The sequence below is a fragment of the Alternaria arbusti genome (genome assembly GCF_024043155.1).
Source record: "Alternaria arbusti strain BMP 1465 chromosome Unknown scaffold_2, whole genome shotgun sequence".
NCBI lineage: Eukaryota > Fungi > Ascomycota > Dothideomycetes > Pleosporales > Pleosporaceae > Alternaria > Alternaria arbusti.
This window is the reverse complement of record NW_026249942.1, coordinates 1,788,045-1,808,206: the sequence shown is the minus strand read 5'-3', so window position 1 is coordinate 1,808,206 and position 20,162 is coordinate 1,788,045. Positions and strand designations below refer to the sequence as shown.

The following is a 20,162-nucleotide window of genomic DNA, read 5'->3' as shown; positions in this document are numbered from 1 at the left end:
AATGTTTTCTTCAAAACTTGCTCTATACGGCGTGGTCGTGCATGCGCGACTGAAAACTCTTTAAGTTGAGTCAGGCGTTAACGGGCGAAGTATGTCTTTGTATCGTGGTGCCGCGGATGGTAGAGGGCGATGGATGGCATCGGTCCTTTTAGCGACCGCGAAAAGTCCGCCGCAATCCATAGTTTTTCATCTAAACTGCCTTGTCAGGAAGTCGCCACGACGAATGGTGTGTAGTACAGAGACGGTATAGGAGTAGGTGGAGCGGCCCAGGTGTCGAAGGATGCGGATTGCCACTGTGGCGGCCGTCATGCGTGGCTCACAAGGCACCGGAACGCCAAACCGTCCTCTGTAATTTCCATGGATTTCTGCTATGATCGACGGATAATCTCAGAACCTGCTCAATTGGGAGACATGAAGTGGAATCTTTCTGGTATACGGTACATCAGCTTAGTGAGTCGGTGGCCTTACGACACCAACGCTTGTGAGGTCAGACGTGAGAAGGGCTTGTCGCGTGGAGAATTGACCGCGGATGCATTGCCGGACGGTGAAAACGTTGCCGTACAAAAACAAACCATACATCTAGTCGAGATGTCCGTTGACACGGGCTGCCGTGACCTCTGCGTGGTGTGATTTTGAGTTTGGCGTGTTCAGGTACGATGCCTTCCAGCTCTTCCGGGTGGACTGAGGACGCTGACGATAGCGTGTAGGTAACGGGGCTAGGGGGATCCGCCGCACCACGCCCTGTGGGACTGCGACGGCGAAGGGATCCAGTGTGGGCCTCGGATGTGATCGTGATAACAGTGCGATCGTGTCTGTGGCCGCGATTAAGAGTATTTTGCTGTGGACCTATTTCGGAAATGCTTGCGGGTGCGGGATCGGCCATGTCGAGCTCGCAAGACCATACAAAAAGCGATAACGAGCGTACTGCGTATTCGGACCGGAGTGAGGCAGGCCCGAGAATAGACAGGCAGCAGGCGTTCCAAGGTTCTCTCGTGGCAAGTGTGGCGTTTCGAGAGCATGACCAGAACTGAGCCACAGAAACGTGGTCAAGAGAAGCACAGTGCGAGCAGCGCCTGAGGGCCTCTGCGCGTCCTGAGACGACGCCTCTCCTCTCCCACACCTCCCTAATGAGCACCATGACCCAATGAGTCTCTTCTCGTCCTTTATTATCGAGCCCGTTGTGCGCCATGCACGCCGCTTCTCAGGCGTTGGCGAGGCGAGCCATGACGGAGCTCGGTCTCTGGCATGTGACAATCACGACTCTGCGTCTGCGGCAGTGCCACGGCGGGAGCACGCAACGGACGCGGGCTCCGTGAGCGCACGTGAAAGAAACAGCACCGAAGCACATCACGGGCGGCCCACAGCGCTGGGCGACGGGTTCCGACGTTACTCGTCGTTCTCGCAGCGGCCTCGCAGCGCGGTTGTTGACGAGGAGCAGAGCCATGACGATCTGCCAATAGACACCCCAGTCGACATGTCCGCGAATCCATCCCGCACCCTCGCTGATCAGTTCCGTCACCTCGAGGTCGACTCGGCACGCTCGACTGCGCCGTCGCCCTCGTCGCTCCGTCCCGCCAGCACCCCCAGCCAGCATGCCAGCGCCATGGCTGAGCTGCTCCCCGCTGACGATGGCATGGCCCATCTCCGCGAGCGCATCCACGAGATCCGCGCCCTGAGCATATCCGACCAGGAGCGCGCCCGCATGATTCACAACCTCATGACGGAGAAGTACAACCACATGCGCCCGACGTCCCCCGCGAGCTTCATCTCACACGACCGCCCCTTTACCCCGACCTCCGGCCAGTCCCTCTTCTCCGACGTCCATGCGTCATCGCCCTACTCGTCCACCACCGACGTGACCCCCGACATCTCGTACAATCTGCGCGAGGGCGACACGAACCCCACGTATCGGCCCCATCACGACCACGGCGCAGAGCACGGCGAAGACGACGAGGAGGACAGCGCCGAAGGGGAGCTTGTGCTCGGCTGCCAGCATTACAAGCGCAACGTCAAAGTGCAATGCTTCGAATGCCGCCGCTGGTACACGTGCCGACACTGCCACGATGCAGTCGAGGACCACAACCTGAACAGGAAGCTGACACAGAACATGCTGTGTATGGCATGCGGTACGCCCCAACCAGCAGCCGAGGTGTGCAAGAACTGTGAGACGGAAGCCGCATGCTACTATTGTGACATATGCAAGCTCTGGGATAACAACAGCAAGAAGAAGATCTACCACTGCCCAGACTGTGGTATCTGCCGGCGAGGAGAAGGTCTGGGCAAAGACTTCTATCACTGCAAGGTACGTCCTGCTTTAGACGCACTTTGGACTAGACTGATTGTGTGCAGAGTTGCAATGTTTGCATATCTATCTCTCACGCGACCTCGCACAAGTGCCTCCCGCGTGCCACCGAGGGCGACTGTCCAATCTGTGGCGACCATCTCTTCACTTCGTCTACTGCTGTCGTGTCAATGCCTTGCGGCCACTATCTTCACAAAGGGTGCTACAACCTCTACATGCAGACTGCGTACAAATGCCCAATTTGCAAAAAGAGTGCTGTGTGTATGGATCTGCAGTGGCAGAAGTTGACTCAAGCAATTGAGGGTCAGCCCATGCCAGAGCAGTTCGCAAACACGCGGGCAGTTGTCCAGTGCAACGACTGTTCAGCAAAATCTTCTGTCAAATATCACTGGCTTGGCAACCAATGCGGTACATGCGACTCTTACAACACCAACGAGCTCCGCATTCTGAACGGGCCAGAGAGTGAAGAAGCTGCCAATGCGATACTAGACGCCGACCTTGATTCAGGCTCGAGATCGCCTGTGAGCGTCAGCTCGCCCTCCTCCCAAGCACCACTTCGTTCGCCTCGGTACTATTTCCAACCAGATGAGCCTGAAGAGACATGGCTACCAGGTCAGCTGCCCTCTTTCCCTTTCCAGATGCCGCAGTTTCCTGGCAGACCGCGCATGCCGCAGATGCCTCAGATGCCACAATTTCCATCTCTACCGCAGTTCCCACCGCTGCCAAACTTCCCGCAGATACCGCAATTTCCACAAATGCCTCAGATGCCTCAAATGCCTGATGCTGCACAGCAAATGCTTGAACGCGTGCGCCAATCCTTCGATGCTTATCTCAACCCGACGGGAGATATTCGAGCTGAAGATGTGCCCTTCATCGATCTCAGCAACGACGACCGCGCCGAACGTCCCGCGACAGATGGTACCACGGTTAAGGAACCGTCACTCCCGCAGTACGTTCTGGAGCGGTTCACGCAGTCGCTCGTGCGCTTCAGGAACGATTTGAATCCGGCTTTGTTCGAAGATATCCCGACATTAGATCTCTCGCAAGATCGTGATCCCGAAGGGTTGCAGTTCTGGGGTGAAGATGGTGGGCGGCTGAATCGCTTCGTTGCCGGCGATGAAGACGATGAGGACGACGAAGACGAGGAGAGTAGCAGCGATGAAAGCGAACATCATGAAGATGAAGACGACGATGAGGATGATCTTGATGTTACCAAAAAACGTGGTAAGGAATTCGACCTGCCAGGTCATGTGTAAGGAGTTTGCGGAGCGGGCGTTCTGGGAAGGCAAAAGGATGTTCTACGAATATTGCTTTGGTGCGGGCCTGGAAAACAACCTAAAAATTCACTAAAAGCCATTTTATAAAGCAACAGATACCCAAATAGAAACACTTTGTTATTGAGCCAAACGCATCATGGTGTTCCAGTTGCTCCGGTGCTTGCACACGCCTCGACTCACGTGCGCCATGGTCCGTGCCCGACGCGCTAAGTAAGCGGGCACACTGGCGGCATCCGATTTTCGAATATCGTGACTTTTCGACCTTCAAGCCTCAAACTCGCATCCTCATCGTCGACTAACCCCCGCAGCGAGAACCTCTGTCAGTATGTATTGCGCTCCCAGTCTGTGTTTAGATCAGTCGATTTGCGCAATAGTCGCGAATCGCAATCCCAGCTGATTGCTGTAATGAGCATTTGCTAACACATTCTCCCTCCAGAAATGGCCCCAACCACCAAGTCCGCCGGCAAGAAGTCTGCCGGAAAGACCGGCCGCAGCGCCATCGCCGATGTCGTCGCCCGCGAATACACCATCCACCTCCACAAGCGCGTATGTTGATTCAGTTTTGTGAAGTCCACAGATGGTCTCGCGGAACCTTGGGTGGGTGCTCGACCAGGCCGATCACACTGGCTTGAACACCTACCTTTGGTCACGCAGGCATTGGGCGGAAGACTGAAGAGAACATAAGGCTAATACATTGGGTATAGGTTCACGGCGTCAGCTTCAAGAAGAGGGCCCCCAAGGCTGTCAAGGAGATCCGCGCTTTCGCTAAGCAGGCTATGGTATGTGCTATGGAAGAATCACCGGCCCATGGCACGCGCGCTACGTGCGCGTGCTGTCATGGTGCCGCCATTCGTACAAACTCAGGCTAATTGTCTCGATGTAGGGCACCAACGACGTCCGCCTAGACCCCCAGCTCAACAAGAAGGTCTGGGAGTCCGGTATCAAGGGCGTTCCCTTCCGTCTCCGTGTCCGCATCTCCCGTAAGCGTAACGACGAGGAGGGCGCCAAGGAGAAGCTCTACTCCTACGTGCAGGCCGTCAACGTCAAGGACCCCAAGGGTCTCCACACCCAGATTGTTGAGGATGCTTAGAGGAATCCCGCGAATAAGGGGGAAGGATGATGTGCATATCAAAAGCATGGCGTTCCGGCGGGTTGTGCTGAGTAGCTACTATGGATATCTAGAGCGAAAGGCTGGTGAAATGATACCTCAATGACAGATCATGCCCCGCCACGTTTGATGGACTTGGAGACTTGAACCACTTTATTTACCCTGTTGCCAAAATGAGTGATTCATCCGATATGAAATGCTTGCGATGAACAAAGTCTTACCATAGCCGACAGCAACGCAGACATTGCCTAGATGCTCCCCACTTGCTCACTACTGCGCACAGGAGTTAAGCTTGATAGTATAGTAGTGAGCTGCCACATGCAGGCCATGTTCGGCTTCTCGCGCTTTCCCAGAAAGTACCTTGCATAAGCGGCTGTACGTAGCTCGGCCCTGGGGGGAGCCGAACATTAGGTGCTTACCAAAGCCTTGGATACTGCTCGGCACGTCAGTTGCTCCAATAAGTCCTTAGCAGAGAATATAGATAAAGCATATAGAGCGACTTCCAACATGCAATTTGTATATTCTCGACCTTCATCAATCATCCCCGGTTGACGTCAGACACTCGTCTTACCCCCCGCCTGTAACACGCGAACCACCAACTTCCACATCTCAACTATCGCACCACATAACCATATCCCGTCCTGAAGAACAAACGCAAAAATGGTGAACTTCAACATAGCCTACACCTCCCGCGTCAATCCCGCCGGCGCAACCCCGGTACTCAACCAAGCACAGATCTGGGCCGGCCTACAGCGCAAGATACGTTTCGCCCAAGAATTCGTCCCCGTAATTGAGAGCTGCGACGTACTCGAAGAAAAAGATGGTGTCGTAACCCGAGATGTCAAGTTCAAGAAGGGAATGGGGCCCAAGGACCAGGCCAAGGAAGTTGTCAGGAGCTACTGGCCGAGTTGGGTAAGTAATGATTGCTTGGAGAGTCGAGATTCTGGCTGATGATGTTTGAAGGTCGATTTTGAGCAGGAGGACGGGACGCACATCCGCAACATCGTCTCTGATGGCCCGTCTGGCGAGATCGAGGACTTGAACATGACGTACATGTTTGAGTTTGTTGTGCCGCATGTGCAGGAGGGGACTCCAGAGGCGGAGAAGGAGATTCAGAAGTTTAAGGGTGTAAGTAGTTTTTCTTCCGTTGAGACTGCGCGTATGAGATGTGCATGTGTTGTATCAGTTGCTAACGAAGGGACAGATGGCAAAGAAAGCGGTCGAGAGCAGTATTGATGCTATTCGGGAGATGGTAAAGGATGGGAGGATCAAGGAGTAAAGCCGCTTGTGAGCTCATGGAGAGGCTGTATCTCTATCAGGGCAATCAGATGATTCCGCATACTCAAGAACCATCTTCGACTACGACTAGCTAGCAAGCGATAGTGTTGTGCAAAAGCGGCGTCCACTGCATCGTGCGATCCCCATATATACGAAGAAACAACAAATCTCTCTGTCCAATTGTTCTGCTTTAGAGCCTTCGTAACCATGTCTCTGTTGCTCTCGGTGCGAAATAACTGAGCCAGTTGCGCAATACCTGGTAACATGCGTTTTTCGACAAACTCATCTAACAGGCCCTCCTGTTCACATAGCGCCATCATCAGCAGGTTATATATGAACCTGGAAGACAACGAGATACTGTATGTTTCCGCTGTCTTTCTCAACCCAGCATCGCCGATGATCGGTCGAGTAGTCCTAGAACCGTGAAGTGACTGATCTATATCGCGACCAGTATTGAGGTAATCGAGACCTCTCATGAGGATACGTCGCATTTCGCTGAGAACGTGGATGTCTGAAGTTTTGTCACACGCTCGGCAGGTACACTCAAAGCGTAGTATGCGGTGACGGTCGTCCCTAGTTCTGTAATCAAAGTCTGATTCGTAACAAAAGACTATCTCGGCGCCGGCTTCGATGTCACGGGTGGCGTAGCTGATTATGGAGTCGTCAGGTTGAACGTCATCCGGGATCTTGCAGTTGGGAAGGCAAGAATGGTTGAATCGGGAATGCAGTAAGAAGAAGCCATGCGCCATGCCAGGCTGTGCGGGGATAGTGAACGAGTTTTCTGCGAAAGCTCTCTCCATGGTTGGAAAGATGCCGTCACCATTGTCTCGAACAGTGAGGAACTGGGCTTTCTCCTTCTTCGATAATGCGCAGTAGGCGGCAAACACATCTCTTTCCTCGATCATCCAATGGGGCTTCCGGATGACGAAGAGAGGCTTTTCTTGTAGGATCTTTACTCCTTTGAGGATCTTTCGCGTGGCAAATACACCCCATCCTTTTCCAGGTGAGACACCAAGTCTGAAAGGAGTATCGCTGGGAACTTGGATGCTGTGGTAGGCTGCCCAGGTGATGCTGAGGTTAGGCTATGCTCAGAGACGCGAATTCGGTTCGACTTACGGTGGTCAGCAATATTTTGGTGTGAATCCATGGCTCTCGATCATTCCTCAGCTCTGCATTGCCGGAAAATGTGAATTACAGTTTGAAGAAGTAGCCGGATAAAACCTGTCAATGATATGCTGTGCCACAAGCGAATCTGCTGCGCAACGATTGGCAGCTTTGTAACGAACAGGCGGCAAGGCACGCATCATGCAAGGAGCCCCTTGATTGATCACTCCATTGTCTCTGGCTTAATATTGAATTCTGATGTATTTCGTACAGGCCTCTTAACATCTTGCGTCGACGTAAGGTTGCATCTGGCGCAGATGCAAGCCATCAGATGTCTCGCATATATCCGACGGGCTGCGTGGTCAGGCGTCCAGCTGTGACCAAGCTGTCCATTAGTCTGATTAAGACCACCATCGGCCACTTGGTCGCTCGATCGAATCATGACAGACGTGTGTCTTGACGATAATGAGAATGCCAAGCTGTGTGAAGCCGTATAGCATCTTTAGACACTGCTTTGTTCGGGTGTACATGGTGCCGTGATCGCAGAGTGGGTAGTCTTGGTCGCCATGGTGAAATTCTCAGTGAGCCGGATATACAAGTCAAATATAGTGACCGTGCCAAGATAGCTGCATGAAGGCATCGGCATGCATCGACAATCCGGCGGAAGTGGTGATGGGAGGAGGAAGGATGCAGGGTATCAGTCGATCGCGTGTGGAGCCCTAAGCACTAGTGCTTGCCTCTCGGCACGGGTAGTTCCAGTTGACAAACGCGACTTCACCGCGAAACCCGTGCCTCTGCAACAACGTCAGCGCCTCCCACCCCCACCACTGCGAGCAGCCAGGAAGACGGACCCGATTCAGGTCTAGCAACGCCCGACTACCAGTAGCCTCAGCAGCAGCTCGGCAAGCGTGCCCGCACAATCTCTCCGCCGCCCAAGTGCCCCACCTTTGTCTGTACACAACTTCTGCAAGGCAGCGAACCTTTGCGCGCCCGCCCTCCGCCCACGCCCCACGCGCCCATACGCAACCGCTGCAAGAAGCTGAGCCCACGCTTGAGCTTCTTGGGGACATAGACGATATCACAAGGCTGATTGGGAGCTTTTCCCGCCGCGCTGCAGCCCGCCATGTCTCTGTCAATTGAAGAGCTCGACGCCACAGTGCGCGCCTTCTACGAGGGCCGCGGTGAGCAAGTACGTATCTATGCGACCCGACCAAGGCGTCTCATGAGACCACGGCTAACATGTCGCCCACTGTAGCAAAAGCAAGCTCAGGCTACGCTGAACCAGGTAGGCCTCTGCACTCACCATCGCTGTCGGCTTGTCCGCTAACTCTCGCATAGTTCAAAGAGAACCCAGACGCATGGCTTCTTGTTGACAAGATCCTATCCGATGCGCAGTACCCGCAGACGAAGTGTGAGTGCAGCGACGTGCTACAAGGCTGGTGGTGCTCGTTGCTAACAGTCGGCAGATCTCGGACTCCAAGTTCTCGACAATGTCATCATGACTAGATGGAAGGTGCTGCCTCGAGACCAGTGTCAGGGTAGGCTGCAGAACACTCCTCCGTCTTCCAAGCGCTGCTAACCCAGTCAGGTATCCGAAACTTCATCGTCAACTTGATCATCTCGCTGTCCAACAACGACGAAAGCCTCCGCAACGAGCGCACCCTCCTAAACAAGCTCAACCTCGTCCTCGTCTCCGTCCTGAAGCAGGAGTGGCCCCACAACTGGCCGACCTTCATCAACGAGATCATATCGTCCTGCCACAGCAGCTTAGGAATATGCGAGAACAACATGGTCATCCTGCGACTTTTGTCCGAGGAAGTCTTTGACTACTCGGAGGAGCAGATGACTTCGGTCAAGCGAAAGGAACTGAAGCAGAGCATGTGCGACGAGTTCACGGCCATCTACCAGCTCTGCTCAGAGGTTCTGCGGACAGCCACCGAGGCGTCTCTGATTAAGGCGACACTCGAAACCTTATTGCGCTTCCTCAACTGGATCCCTCTCGGCTACATCTTCGAGACACCTCCGAGCGGCCAGAGCCTGATCGAGACCCTGCGAAGCCGATTCCTCGAAGTCCCCGATTTCCGCAACATCACCCTGAAGTGCTTGACCGAAATTGCTGGTCTACACACGGAACCCGCGTACGACGATAAGCTCGTTTCCATGTTCACCGAGACATTGACGGCCATCTCGAAGATCATACCTCTTTCACTGGACCTGAAGAGCACATACTCTTCAAGCAATGGTCGGGACCAGGAGTTCGTTCTGAATCTGGCGCTTTTCCTGACAAACTTCTTCACCATGCACCTGAATGTCATCGAAAACCTAATGAACAGGGACTTCCTTACGCATGGTCATTTCTACCTTATCCGCATAAGCCAGATCGACGATCGCGAGGTTTTCAAGATCTGCCTGGAATACTGGACCAAGCTCGTCTCGGAGCTGTACGATGAGATGCAGGCGCTTCCCATAACGGACATGAACCCTCTCCTGAACATGGGCATTCCCGGAAACGGCGGTCGCGAGTTGGCCAACTACCCTCTACGCAAGAACAAGTACACCGAGATTTTGTCCAACCTCCGAACAGTCATGATTGAGAAGATGGTGAGGCCCGAGGAAGTCCTCATCGTCGAGAACGATGAGGGTGAGATCGTCCGTGAATTCGTGAAGGAGAGCGACACGATCCAGCTGTACAAGTCCACTCGCGAGTGCCTCGTCTTCCTTACCCACTTGGACGTTAACGACACCGAGCAAATCATGTCGGAGAAGCTGGCCCGCCAAGTCGACGGCTCAGAGTGGTCATGGGCTAACTGCAATACCCTCTGCTGGGCCATCGGTTCCATCTCTGGTGCCATGAACGAGGAGACAGAGAAGCGCTTCCTGGTCACCGTCATTAAGGATCTACTCGGTTTGACTGAGATGAAGCGAGGAAAGGACAACAAAGCCGTTGTCGCCAGTAACATCATGTATATTGTCGGTCAATATCCTCGTTTCCTCAAGGCCCACTGGAAGTTCCTCAAGACAGTCGTCAACAAGTTGTTCGAGTTCATGCACGAGACCCACGAGGGTGTACAGGACATGGCCTGCGATACGTTCATCAAGATCGCGAACAAATGCCGACGACACTTTGTTGCTCTTCAGCCCGGAGAGACCGAGCCCTTCATCGACGAGATCGTTCGCAACCTGAGAAAGATCACCGCCGACCTCTCACCCCAGCAAGTCCACACTTTCTACGAAGCCTGCGGTTACATGATTAGCGCGCAAGGACAGAAGAGCATGCAGGAGCGCCTGATCGCGGATCTGATGTCCCTGCCAAACTCCGCGTGGGACAACATTATCGCCCAAGCTAACCAAAACCCCGCTTGCCTCCAAGATTCAGAAGTCATCAAGATTGTTGGTAACATTATGAAGACTAATGTCGCAGCATGTGGTTCAATTGGACCCTACTTCTACCCCCAGATCGGCCGGATATACTTCGACATGTTGACAATGTACCGCGCGAGCTCACAGCTCATCGACGAAGCTGTACAGCGAGAGGGTAACGTCGCAACAAAGATGCCCAAGGTCCGCGGCCTTCGTACGATCAAGAAGGAGATTCTAAAACTTATCAACACATACGTTGAGAAGGCCGACGACTTGGAGATGATCCACAATAACATTGTGCCGAAGCTGCTAGAAGCTGTCTTGATCGACTACAAGAACAATGTTCCCGATGCTCGCGAGGCCGAAGTGTTGAATGTCATGACGACGATTATCAACAAGCTACATGTACGTTGGCGCCCCAATCTGAGCAAGCACATGGTCGGACTCGCTCAGCCACTATCAAAATATATGCTAACCTTCTCGCAGAGTATGATGGAGGACCAGATCATCAACATCATGGACAGTGTCTTCGAATGCACCTTGGACATGATCAACAAGGACTTCTCGGAATACCCTGAACACCGTGTCGAGTTCTTCAAGCTTCTACGCACCATCAACCTCCGCTGCTTCCCGGCTCTGCTGCGACTCGATGCCCGATCATTCAAGTTTGTTATTGACTCCTGCATGTGGGCAAGCAAGCACGACAACCGTGAGGTTGAGAGCGCCGGTCTGTCCATGTGCTTCGAGCTGGTTTCCAACATGTCCGAAACAGACCAGCAAACCTGCAACTCCTTCTTCCAAACATTCTTCACGACCATTCTTCAGGATGTGTTCTTCGTGGTTACTGATAGCGATCACAAAGCCGGTTTCAAGTCCCAGTCGATGCTGCTGGCTAAGATGTTCTGGCTTGTCGACTCAGAGAAGCTGCAGGGTCCCATCTACACATCGCCAGATATGGCACAGGCAGGCACCCCGAACAGAGAGTTCCTGCGGAACTTTGTCGGCAACCTGTTGGCGACTGCCTTCCCCAACCTTCAGACGTAAGTCATATTCGTTAGCTTGTATGACCCATACTAATCAAATCCAGTGCCCAAATTGCATCCTTCATCGATGGACTGTTTGCGACCAACTCCGACCTGAACCGTTTCAAGGTCATTCTGCGCGACTTCCTGATCTCCCTGAAGGAGTTCTCCGGCGACAATGCTGAGTTGTTTGCCGAGGAGCGTGAACAGGCTGCAAAGACTGCGAAGGAACAAGAGCGTGAACGGGCTATGAAGGTTGGTGGTCTGCTGAAGCCTTCGGAGATGGACGATGATGAGTTGTGACTTGACGTCGAGTTGAACGCAAATGTGGCTACGCGCACGCCCTATGATAGCGCACGCGCTTTCCACGAGTCTGCAGAAAACAAACGCTCCGACGATTCTCTCGATGGATGGGACACGTATGGCTTGTGAGTATCAGTGGTTATGGTGACTGAAGAGACGGTCGCGACGCTGCGTTGGATGGGAAGCGTAGAGTCAGTCGTGTCGGCAAACTTGCGAGGGTGGGAAAATGGGTTCGTTTTGGTCTAATACCCTATAGACCTGTTACTTGTTCATTTGATAAATGATTACCTAGCTGGCATGGACGTAGCCTGGCTTGGCTTACAGACTAAAACTGATGGGAGCGCTGTAGGCGTCGAGGCAACGTCGTATTGAGAGTGGAGAATAAAGCTCACGTATTGAATCATCTGCCACTTTTGTCTCCTTGGTCCTACCTTGCGGCTATTGCGCATGTATGTATAAGCTCACTCCCTGGCCGTCCCACTGTAGGTCGGATGTGAGATAGGTAGCATCATGCAGCATGACGAGACCTGCCGGAATACATGGCTCTATCGCGGAGAATCTTGCCTCCCTGTGTATATAGACCCACATGCCGATGAGCCTCGATGATGGCTGTAGCAGTGCGCGCGTGCGAACATGATGAGCGGCGTGTGTATCGGCAGTCGCGATCAGGTGCCCGGAGATGCAATCCTCTGCGGTTGAGCTACCTAGCTGAGCTAGCAGGAGCCACAGCTGGCCCTTACGTAACCCGGCGGCGCTGCCACTCCAACGTCGGACGCGTCAATTGGGCAGACAGCGCGACGGGACTACTGTTCGGCAGAATATCCGCATGCGACACCTCCCCTGCCCCATGCGACCGACCTAACGACATCCGTCCGTGAGCAGTTGCTGAACCTCGTGGCGGCTATACGCCCGCTGATTCGCCCGCGCTCTACAGTCGTGTGAACGACATGGGCATTCTGCCCTTCTGCCAGCGTATGCACAATCTCGTGGCCCTCCTACAATGAGTCGTCGGTGGCGTTCTCAAGCCAGGCCCCTCGTTCGGCATCTTCCAAATACCTGCTAACACGCTGTCTGACCAGGCCCAAGCGAGTCTATGGATTGAGCGGTCCACTGCAGGGTACCGCCAGCTGCATCGTGAGTGACTTCACTTCTCGACTTCCCTACCAACCACGCACGGCCGTTCTTTGGGCTGTCACCAGCAAGCCTCATCACGTCTTGAGCTTTTCTTCTGTCTCCACTGCCGAATAGGCGGCGACCGAAGACCACACACCTGACGTCGTGGGTCCTGTATGGTTGGATCTGCAACGCAACCCGGAACTGGATCCATCGCTTGTGCATCGTATGCGCATAGCCGCGAGGCTTCGAGAACAACACTTTTGAGTTTCTTCTTGCTACTAGCATCATGTACGTCTCCCCATCATATGGAGACCCTTCAACCCCGCCCACTGGTGGTTTTGAAAAAGACAGCCTCATCGACGAGTCTGGCTTCCAAAGAAGACACTACTGACTCAGCACGCTTTTCCAGGAAGTTCGGAAAGCACATCCAGAAACGGCAGCTGGAAATTCCAGAATACGCCGCCAGCTTTGTCGACTACAAAGCACTCAAGAAGGTCCTTATGCTTTCCCTGCTATCGAGGCTTCACTGATCATGAATTCCGTAGCTCATCAAGAAACTTAGCGCTACACCAGTGATACCTCCACAGAGCGAGGGTTTTCAACATGAATCTCTGGATCCGCAATCGTCTTTGCAGGCAAACAAGGCCACTTTCTTCTTCCGAGTGGTAGGTCTTTGTGCCAGCGACATATACATAGATTCTTACTTGATGCGCAGGAACGTGAGCTCGAAAAGGTCAACACGTTTTACCTACAGAAAGAGGCAGAGGTATGTTCAACTCGTTGTGTGTGGGGTGTTCAGCGCTCACCTCTGTCGCAGTTGCGTCTGCGCTTGACCACGCTTCTCGATAAGAAGAGAGTCATGCAACAACACCCGCAGTCTGTCTCCAAGACATCCTCGCGATATGTTGCCCTCGAGGAGGGGCTAAAGCAGTTTAGCATGGATCTTAACAAACTTGAGGTGATTGGTCCGCACGCACTCGGGGCTGCCCCCACTAACCTGACTTAGCAATTCGTGGAAGTGAACGAAACAGCCTTTTCAAAGATCCTCAAAAAGGTTTGATGCACCCACCCTCTGTTGTCAACGGCCTGCTAACATTGCCTAGTGGGACAAAACATCCAAAGTCCGTTACCATCACCTGCGCATCACCGACATTGGCTGACTCCATACCAGTCAAGGGAAAAGCAGCTTTACCTCGCGCGCGCCGTCGAAGTCCAGCCATGCTTCAACCGAGAAGTCATCAGCACGCTGTCCGACCAAGCAACTCAGGCACTCCTTGATTTCTCAGGATGGGCTGAAGGCGAAGGAGTACAAGCCCCTCATCCCACAGCCGAACCGCGCGTCTCCGAACCTGCTTTCGAAGCGAAACTCGAGCTCGACAACCAATTTGTGCAAGCCATCAACACCGCCAACCAAGGCAAGATAGAAGAATGCCTCGCTCGTCTATCGACCCTCCCCGACGCAAGCGACCACATCTCCAGGGCATTCCTCAGCACTGTTGCCGAAGCGCCAGAGTCTGCACTGAGGATTCTGCTCGATTCGAAACTTGTGAATCTTCAGCAAGAGGATGAGATCAACGAGCGAAATTGTCTCCATAAGTCGGCCATCAGCGGAAGGATCGAAGTACTCAAACTTGGCCTGTCGAGTAACGTGGATGTGCACGCGACGGACGTGTACGGCAGGATACCATTGCATTACGCCTGTATGCATGGGTACGTGGAGCTGGTGCAGGAACTCATAAACGCTGCTCCAGAAACAGTAAACTTCCGTGACCAGGACAGCTTCACGCCCCTCATACATGCCATCGTGCACTCAAAGCTCGCTTGTGTGGAGATACTCCTTTCGCGAGGTGCTGATCTTACGCGTCTGGGTCCTGGAGAGCATGTGCCGCTCAATCTCGCATGCCAATATGCATCGCTAGAGATCCTGGAACTCCTTCTACAAAGGTCAGCAGAGATGCTTTCGGATGCGGAAGGGCTGTTCCCTCAACACTTGGTGGCACGATCGGGCAAGACGCCAGAAGCCTTGCTAATGCTACGGAAATACGGCGCCGACCTCGACCAACCAGACAAACTCTATCAATGGACGCCACTCTTTCATGCTGCGAGCGAGGGTCATGTGGAGTGTCTTAAGACGCTACTTCAATGTCAAGTCGACGTAGACATTGTGGATGAGAAGGGTCTTTCCGCCATGTACTACGCGACATGGGAAGGGCATCTAGAGTGCATGCAGCTACTTGCTTCTGTTGGACGCGGTGTTGGGCTCATGACACAGAAACAGGCCTCGCCTCAAATATCCTCTCAGCTGTCCAGCTCAATGCCTACAGCCATGGATATTGAAGGCGATCCTGACGGCATTCCCGAGTTCATCCTACCACCACCGATCATACCCTTCCGAAGATACGGCCACAACTTTCTGGACACGAAGACGTTCGTGGTCATCAATTTCGAGAAGGTGGGCAAGGATGCTATTCGATTCTATGACGAATCGAAGTACCCTGCTGCAAGGCTTACCATCTCTTCGAAGAGCTCCGATCTTATACCACGCAATATCCTGCTACCCATACAGGATGAGTTCAAGGTGATCTCTTTCCAGATCGAGAATCTCGATACCTTCTCTATTGACTTCGACGTATACCCTACAATAGGATCAAAGGTTATTGCTCGCAGTGTGGCTTCTTCAAAGGTATTTACGGAGCGTTCGAAAAGCACCGGCCGATGGCATCTCGAACTGTTTGACCCAAGGCTACGAGCCATTGGCAGAGTCACCTTCGATTTCCAGGTGGTCAAGCCGTTCCACGGAATTCCGCTTGAGATTACACACTTTGCAACTTACTGGAAGGCTACTAGTCAACTGGACTCACAGCCGCACACACTCATCACCGGGTCCAGCCTGTCTGGTGAATACGTACGCCTGTTCGTCCAACTGACTGCAGATGGCATACCGGTGCTACATCCGAGATGGAAGGTCAATCATCACGGGCTAGAAGTTCCGGTCAACATCCTTACGTATGCGCAATTCGCTGCGATCGGCGTCGCGCAAACAACCACGGCCGCAGACCAGCTTGCTGCGGAACTCGGTAACAATGGTTCGATCAACATACCAAATATCTATCAAATCATGGCATCTTCGTTCATTACGCTGAAAGATGCCTTGTCGGCACTTCCGGCTCACATTCATGTGGAGCTGCACGTTCTCTTCCCATCCCGGCTTGAAGAAGAACGCCTCAAACTCGGCCCCACGCACGACATGAACACTTTCGCAGACAAGATCTTATCTGTAGTCTTTGAACATGCACGTCGATTGAGAGAGCAAGGCGCGGGCGAGATAGACGGGACACTGAGGAGTGTGCTGTTCAGCTCCTTCAACCAGGACATATGCACGGTCATCAACTGGAAGCAGCCCAACTGTGAGTTCAATCATAGAACAATGAATGCAACAGATGCTAACATTGAGATAGATCCAGTTCTCCTCTGCAACGAGCTCGGAGCCGATACTTCGCAGTCGCCTTCTGGAAATACAAACATCATTCAGAGCAGCGGCCGCACGACAACGTCTGTAAAGGAGGCCGTGCAGATCGCTAGAGACAACAACTTCATGGGCCTGATTTGCAGTTCACGTTTACTGGTGAGAGAATTACGACTCATTACGCAGTCCCTGATTCTAACAATGACTAGTCACTCGCTCCTGCCCTGATCGAATCGATCAAAACAGCCGGCCTTGTCCTCGTTACGGACATCACCGATTCCCCAGCCGAAGATGCCGCCCAGCCCGCGAGCCTTCATGTGGCAAATCCGCGTCGACAGAACACACCCGACGGAGTCGATGGCTATCTCAAGGGCAACGGCGTACTCTGTTTCAACGAAACGGTCGACATGTAGACAGAGGTGGGGATGATGGACAGTTTGATGGATCGGTTGTGGGCACATGGGTGCATGGATAATGGTGATACAGTTCAGGCGTTGCGCAATAGACTGGATATCCTGCGGGGGAATTACTATACCAGTAGAGGGAAGGGTGTCATGATGCTTTCATTAACGAGTGGTACCTGTTAGACGGCGTCTCTTATCCGGTGCAGCTGATTATGAACGGCGAATATGTTGTACAGAACGCAACATGTTAGCAAAATCGATATGCAAGTGAGATTGTTCAAGCAGTATCGTGTCTGGGCAAGGTGGTTTAGCATGTGATGGGGCTCGGCAGTGTCGATGGTCGCCGCAAACCGACAAGGGTGCGGCGTCCGGGTTCCGATTCGCGCGACGCCTCCATCGAAAAATGTCGAACGACGACATTTGTGGCTAGAAGCGCATGGTCTGTTGCCGCTTGTCGTTCGCTTTCGCATCTCTGTCTGAGCGCCCTACTCTCTGCCGTGCTTGGACCCTGCCGACCATGGTATACACATAATGTCGACTCTGAGCGCCCTTACTAGTCCGCTCCTCCGAAGGACGTGGACTTGTCGAGCTTGTATACGGTCCCAACGACACACGCCGCCGCAGCGACAAGGCCTATGGCAACAGCGAAACACGTCGGCCGGGCACAATGCATTCTCGACCCGGCTTGGAGCGCAGAGGACGTTTGCAAGCCAGGCCAATGAGGCAGCCAATGCCACGGCCAAAGCTGCGGGGAGGGGCTCAAAGGGCAGCAAGAGAAGGAGACGACTGCTGATAACTGGAGGTGGAGTCGCAATCGGCGCAGCTATCGTCACAGTAAACGACGATGCCAAACACGCCTATGTGGCAGCCCAGCGCAGCTACAGGGTGGTTGCGACGCTGGTCCTCAACATAAGAGAGTATGTGCCTGGTGCAGTCCAATTGAACACTCGATAGCTAATATACCTGTTCCCACAGCTATCGCGACGTACTCAAGCGTGACGATGAGCCCGACTACAACGAGCAACTCAAAGCCTGCCACCTCCGATGCGCCAAACGTACACTCCGCACGCTCGAGAAGAACGGCTCCATCTTCATAAAGCTGGGACAACATCTGAGCAGCATGAACTACCTCTTGCCGAACGAATGGTGCGATACCTTTATACCGCTACAAGACCAATGCCCGATATCCTCCTTCGAATCCATACAGGACATGTGCCGGCGAGACACGGGTCTGGAACTCTCAGACTTCTTCTCAGAGTTCGAGGAACGGCCCATAGGCGCGGCCTCGCTGGCTCAAGTGCACCGCGCAACAGTCCGTGAGACTGGCCAGAAGGTCGCTGTCAAGGTACAACATCCAGCGCTAGACGAATGGGCCAAACTCGACCTAGCCTTGACGAGCTTCTCCTTCACCACGCTTAAGCGCTGGTTTCCCGAATACGATTTGACCTGGCTATCCGACGAAATGCAACTCTCTCTCCCACAAGAACTCGACTTCGCCCTTGAAGGGAAGAACGCTATGCGCGCACGTGAATACTTCTCCCACGTCCGCGATGTGCCCGTCGTCATACCTAAAGTTCTCTGGGCCAAACGCCGACTGCTGGTCATGGAATACGTATCCGGATTTCGGACAGACGACCTCAAGAGCTTGGATGAACATGGCATCGATAGGGATGAAGTGTCGGCAGCACTGGCTAGGATCTTCAACGAGATGATCTTCGGCAGAGATGCACCACTCCATTGCGACCCTCACGGCGGAAACATCGCTATTCGGCACAATCCCGCTCGCGGAGGCAAGGCCAACTTCGATGTCATCCTATATGATCATGGTCTCTATCGCGATATTCCCTTGCCCTTGCGACGCAACTATGCAAAGCTCTGGCTCGCCGTCTTGGACGCTGATGAAGCTGGTATGCGCAAGTACGCCTATCAGGTAGCAGGGATTAAAGAAGAGCATTTTCCTCTATTCGCGTCAGCGATTACAGGAAGAGACTATACCGTGCTCGCGAAGAAGGAGAGTGGCACAGGTGGTGTGATGACAAGCAGGACAAATGAAGAAAAGAAAGTCATTGGAGATGCTTTGGGAGACGGGTTGATTGAGAGCCTGATTGAGCTGCTTGGACAGGTTCCGAGGGTGATTCTGTTGATTTTGAAGACGAACGATCTGAGTAAGTCGTGCCATTATTCTCCATCAGACGTCCATACTGACTATTCTTCAAGCGCGCTCCTTAGACGAAGGTCTACATACACGCCAAGGCCCCATGCGCACTTTTCTCATTCTAGCCCGGTATGCTAGTCGTACGGTTTACGAAGAGAGTCTGGACAACCTCAACGGCAGCGTGCTTTGGCCGAGCAACTTCCTTAGCTGGCTGGGCGCGTGGACGAGACACATGCGAGTCGAAATGCAATTGAGTGGATACGAGACGTACCTCAAACTACGGGCGCTGCTGGGTATGCAGAAGATTGAGATTGGGGATAGTTTTAGAGAGTAAGACGATGAGCGTGGAGTTTGGCGTGATAGAGATTAGATTTCAGCATATGGTTGCATTGGAGCAGGTGGATGGTTCGGACTAGATTAGGAGTACAGCGAGAAAAGTTCATTCTGAAACTCGATACTGAGATGGTCACATGTGGCGGTGCAGTATTACAGTGAAGTGACGGCAGTACCCACTCGGCCTGAACATACGGCAATACGGAACAGGCGGGACGTGATCTGAGCTGGACCATACATGTGGCGGTGCCGTTTACCCAGGAATGTGTGGCCTTGCATGTGGCTCGCGTCTAGACGAATGATAGTCTTGGTGTTTGACTGGTGGTTTACAGTGTGTTTGAGGCGAGGTCGGGTGATGGGGTGCAGCTGAGGCGTCGCAGCGAGCGCCCAGAAGCTGGAAACATGTACGGACAAGACCAAGAAAACGTAGATGGGACTGGAGACGGTTCCAGCACCATGTGCGGCAGCAAAGATGTGGTCGAGGGATACGCTGTTATTTCGGTCCATGGATATGCTAGCGGGCGGTGACAGGGAGGTCGGGCGGGTTTGACATCATCGATGCCATGCGTCTCGAGGGCCAACGCAATCCTGACAGACACGCGTTCGCCATCCAGACAAGGAGTACACCTGCCAGGAGTCCTGTTACTGCTATTCTGAACCGAATTCTCAGTGGAAAGCATATATCGCGAGTCATTCGGCTCCAGTTGTCAGCAGTTCGCATCGGCCTCCCACCAGGCGGGGCAAGCGCCAAGGCAGCACAAGGCATCCTCGCGCAATCGCATCGTTCACGCCGCAGCGCTCAACGCCCTAGCCGCCGGGCCTGGACAGCAGAGACAGAGGCGGGATAGCGACTGGCAGCGATTGCAAAGGATTGTATAAGCAGCTGCCATCGCAGGCCGGGAGCTCTTCGGGCAGGACCGTGAACGCCCGCCGC

At 53.5% G+C, this 20,162-nt stretch overlaps 6 protein-coding genes across 6 annotated transcripts; all 6 read left to right on the top strand.

Moving 5' to 3' along the window:
• Positions 1-1,144: 1,144 nt before the first annotated feature.
• J4E86_002199 (uncharacterized protein) lies at positions 1,145-3,558 on the top strand (the record flags this gene model as incomplete). Its single annotated transcript, XM_051442760.1, has 2 exons — positions 1,145-2,302; positions 2,578-3,558. The coding sequence occupies 2 exons, from the start codon at positions 1,145-1,147 to the stop codon at positions 3,556-3,558; spliced, it is 2,139 nt and encodes a 712-aa protein (XP_051306348.1).
• A 459-nt stretch (positions 3,559-4,017) lies between these two features.
• On the top strand, positions 4,018-4,669 carry RPL31 (60S ribosomal protein L31; the record flags this gene model as incomplete). Its single annotated transcript, XM_051442759.1, has 3 exons — positions 4,018-4,125; positions 4,284-4,358; positions 4,463-4,669. The coding sequence occupies 3 exons, from the start codon at positions 4,018-4,020 to the stop codon at positions 4,667-4,669; spliced, it is 390 nt and encodes a 129-aa protein (XP_051306347.1).
• Positions 4,670-5,347: 678 nt separating this feature from the next.
• On the top strand, positions 5,348-5,966 carry J4E86_002197 (uncharacterized protein; the record flags this gene model as incomplete). The annotated part of the gene is made up of 3 exons (XM_051442758.1): positions 5,348-5,599; positions 5,651-5,815; positions 5,892-5,966. The coding sequence occupies 3 exons, from the start codon at positions 5,348-5,350 to the stop codon at positions 5,964-5,966; spliced, it is 492 nt and encodes a 163-aa protein (XP_051306346.1).
• Positions 5,967-8,192: 2,226 nt separating this feature from the next.
• Positions 8,193-11,754, top strand: XPO1 (Exportin-1; the record flags this gene model as incomplete). Its single annotated transcript, XM_051442757.1, has 7 exons — positions 8,193-8,258; positions 8,325-8,354; positions 8,408-8,480; positions 8,536-8,607; positions 8,658-10,834; positions 10,916-11,469; positions 11,517-11,754. 7 exons carry the CDS (start codon positions 8,193-8,195, stop codon positions 11,752-11,754), a joined length of 3,210 nt encoding a protein of 1,069 aa, XP_051306345.1.
• Positions 11,755-13,175: 1,421 nt separating this feature from the next.
• On the top strand, positions 13,176-16,749 carry J4E86_002195 (uncharacterized protein; the record flags this gene model as incomplete). The annotated part of the gene is made up of 9 exons (XM_051442756.1): positions 13,176-13,364; positions 13,416-13,535; positions 13,586-13,636; positions 13,688-13,828; positions 13,877-13,924; positions 13,974-13,991; positions 14,042-16,277; positions 16,329-16,495; positions 16,546-16,749. The coding sequence occupies 9 exons, from the start codon at positions 13,176-13,178 to the stop codon at positions 16,747-16,749; spliced, it is 3,174 nt and encodes a 1,057-aa protein (XP_051306344.1).
• Positions 16,750-17,271: 522 nt separating this feature from the next.
• Positions 17,272-19,229, top strand: J4E86_002194 (uncharacterized protein; the record flags this gene model as incomplete). Its single annotated transcript, XM_051442755.1, has 3 exons — positions 17,272-17,657; positions 17,716-18,905; positions 18,958-19,229. 3 exons carry the CDS (start codon positions 17,272-17,274, stop codon positions 19,227-19,229), a joined length of 1,848 nt encoding a protein of 615 aa, XP_051306343.1.
• Positions 19,230-20,162: the final 933 nt, after the last annotated feature.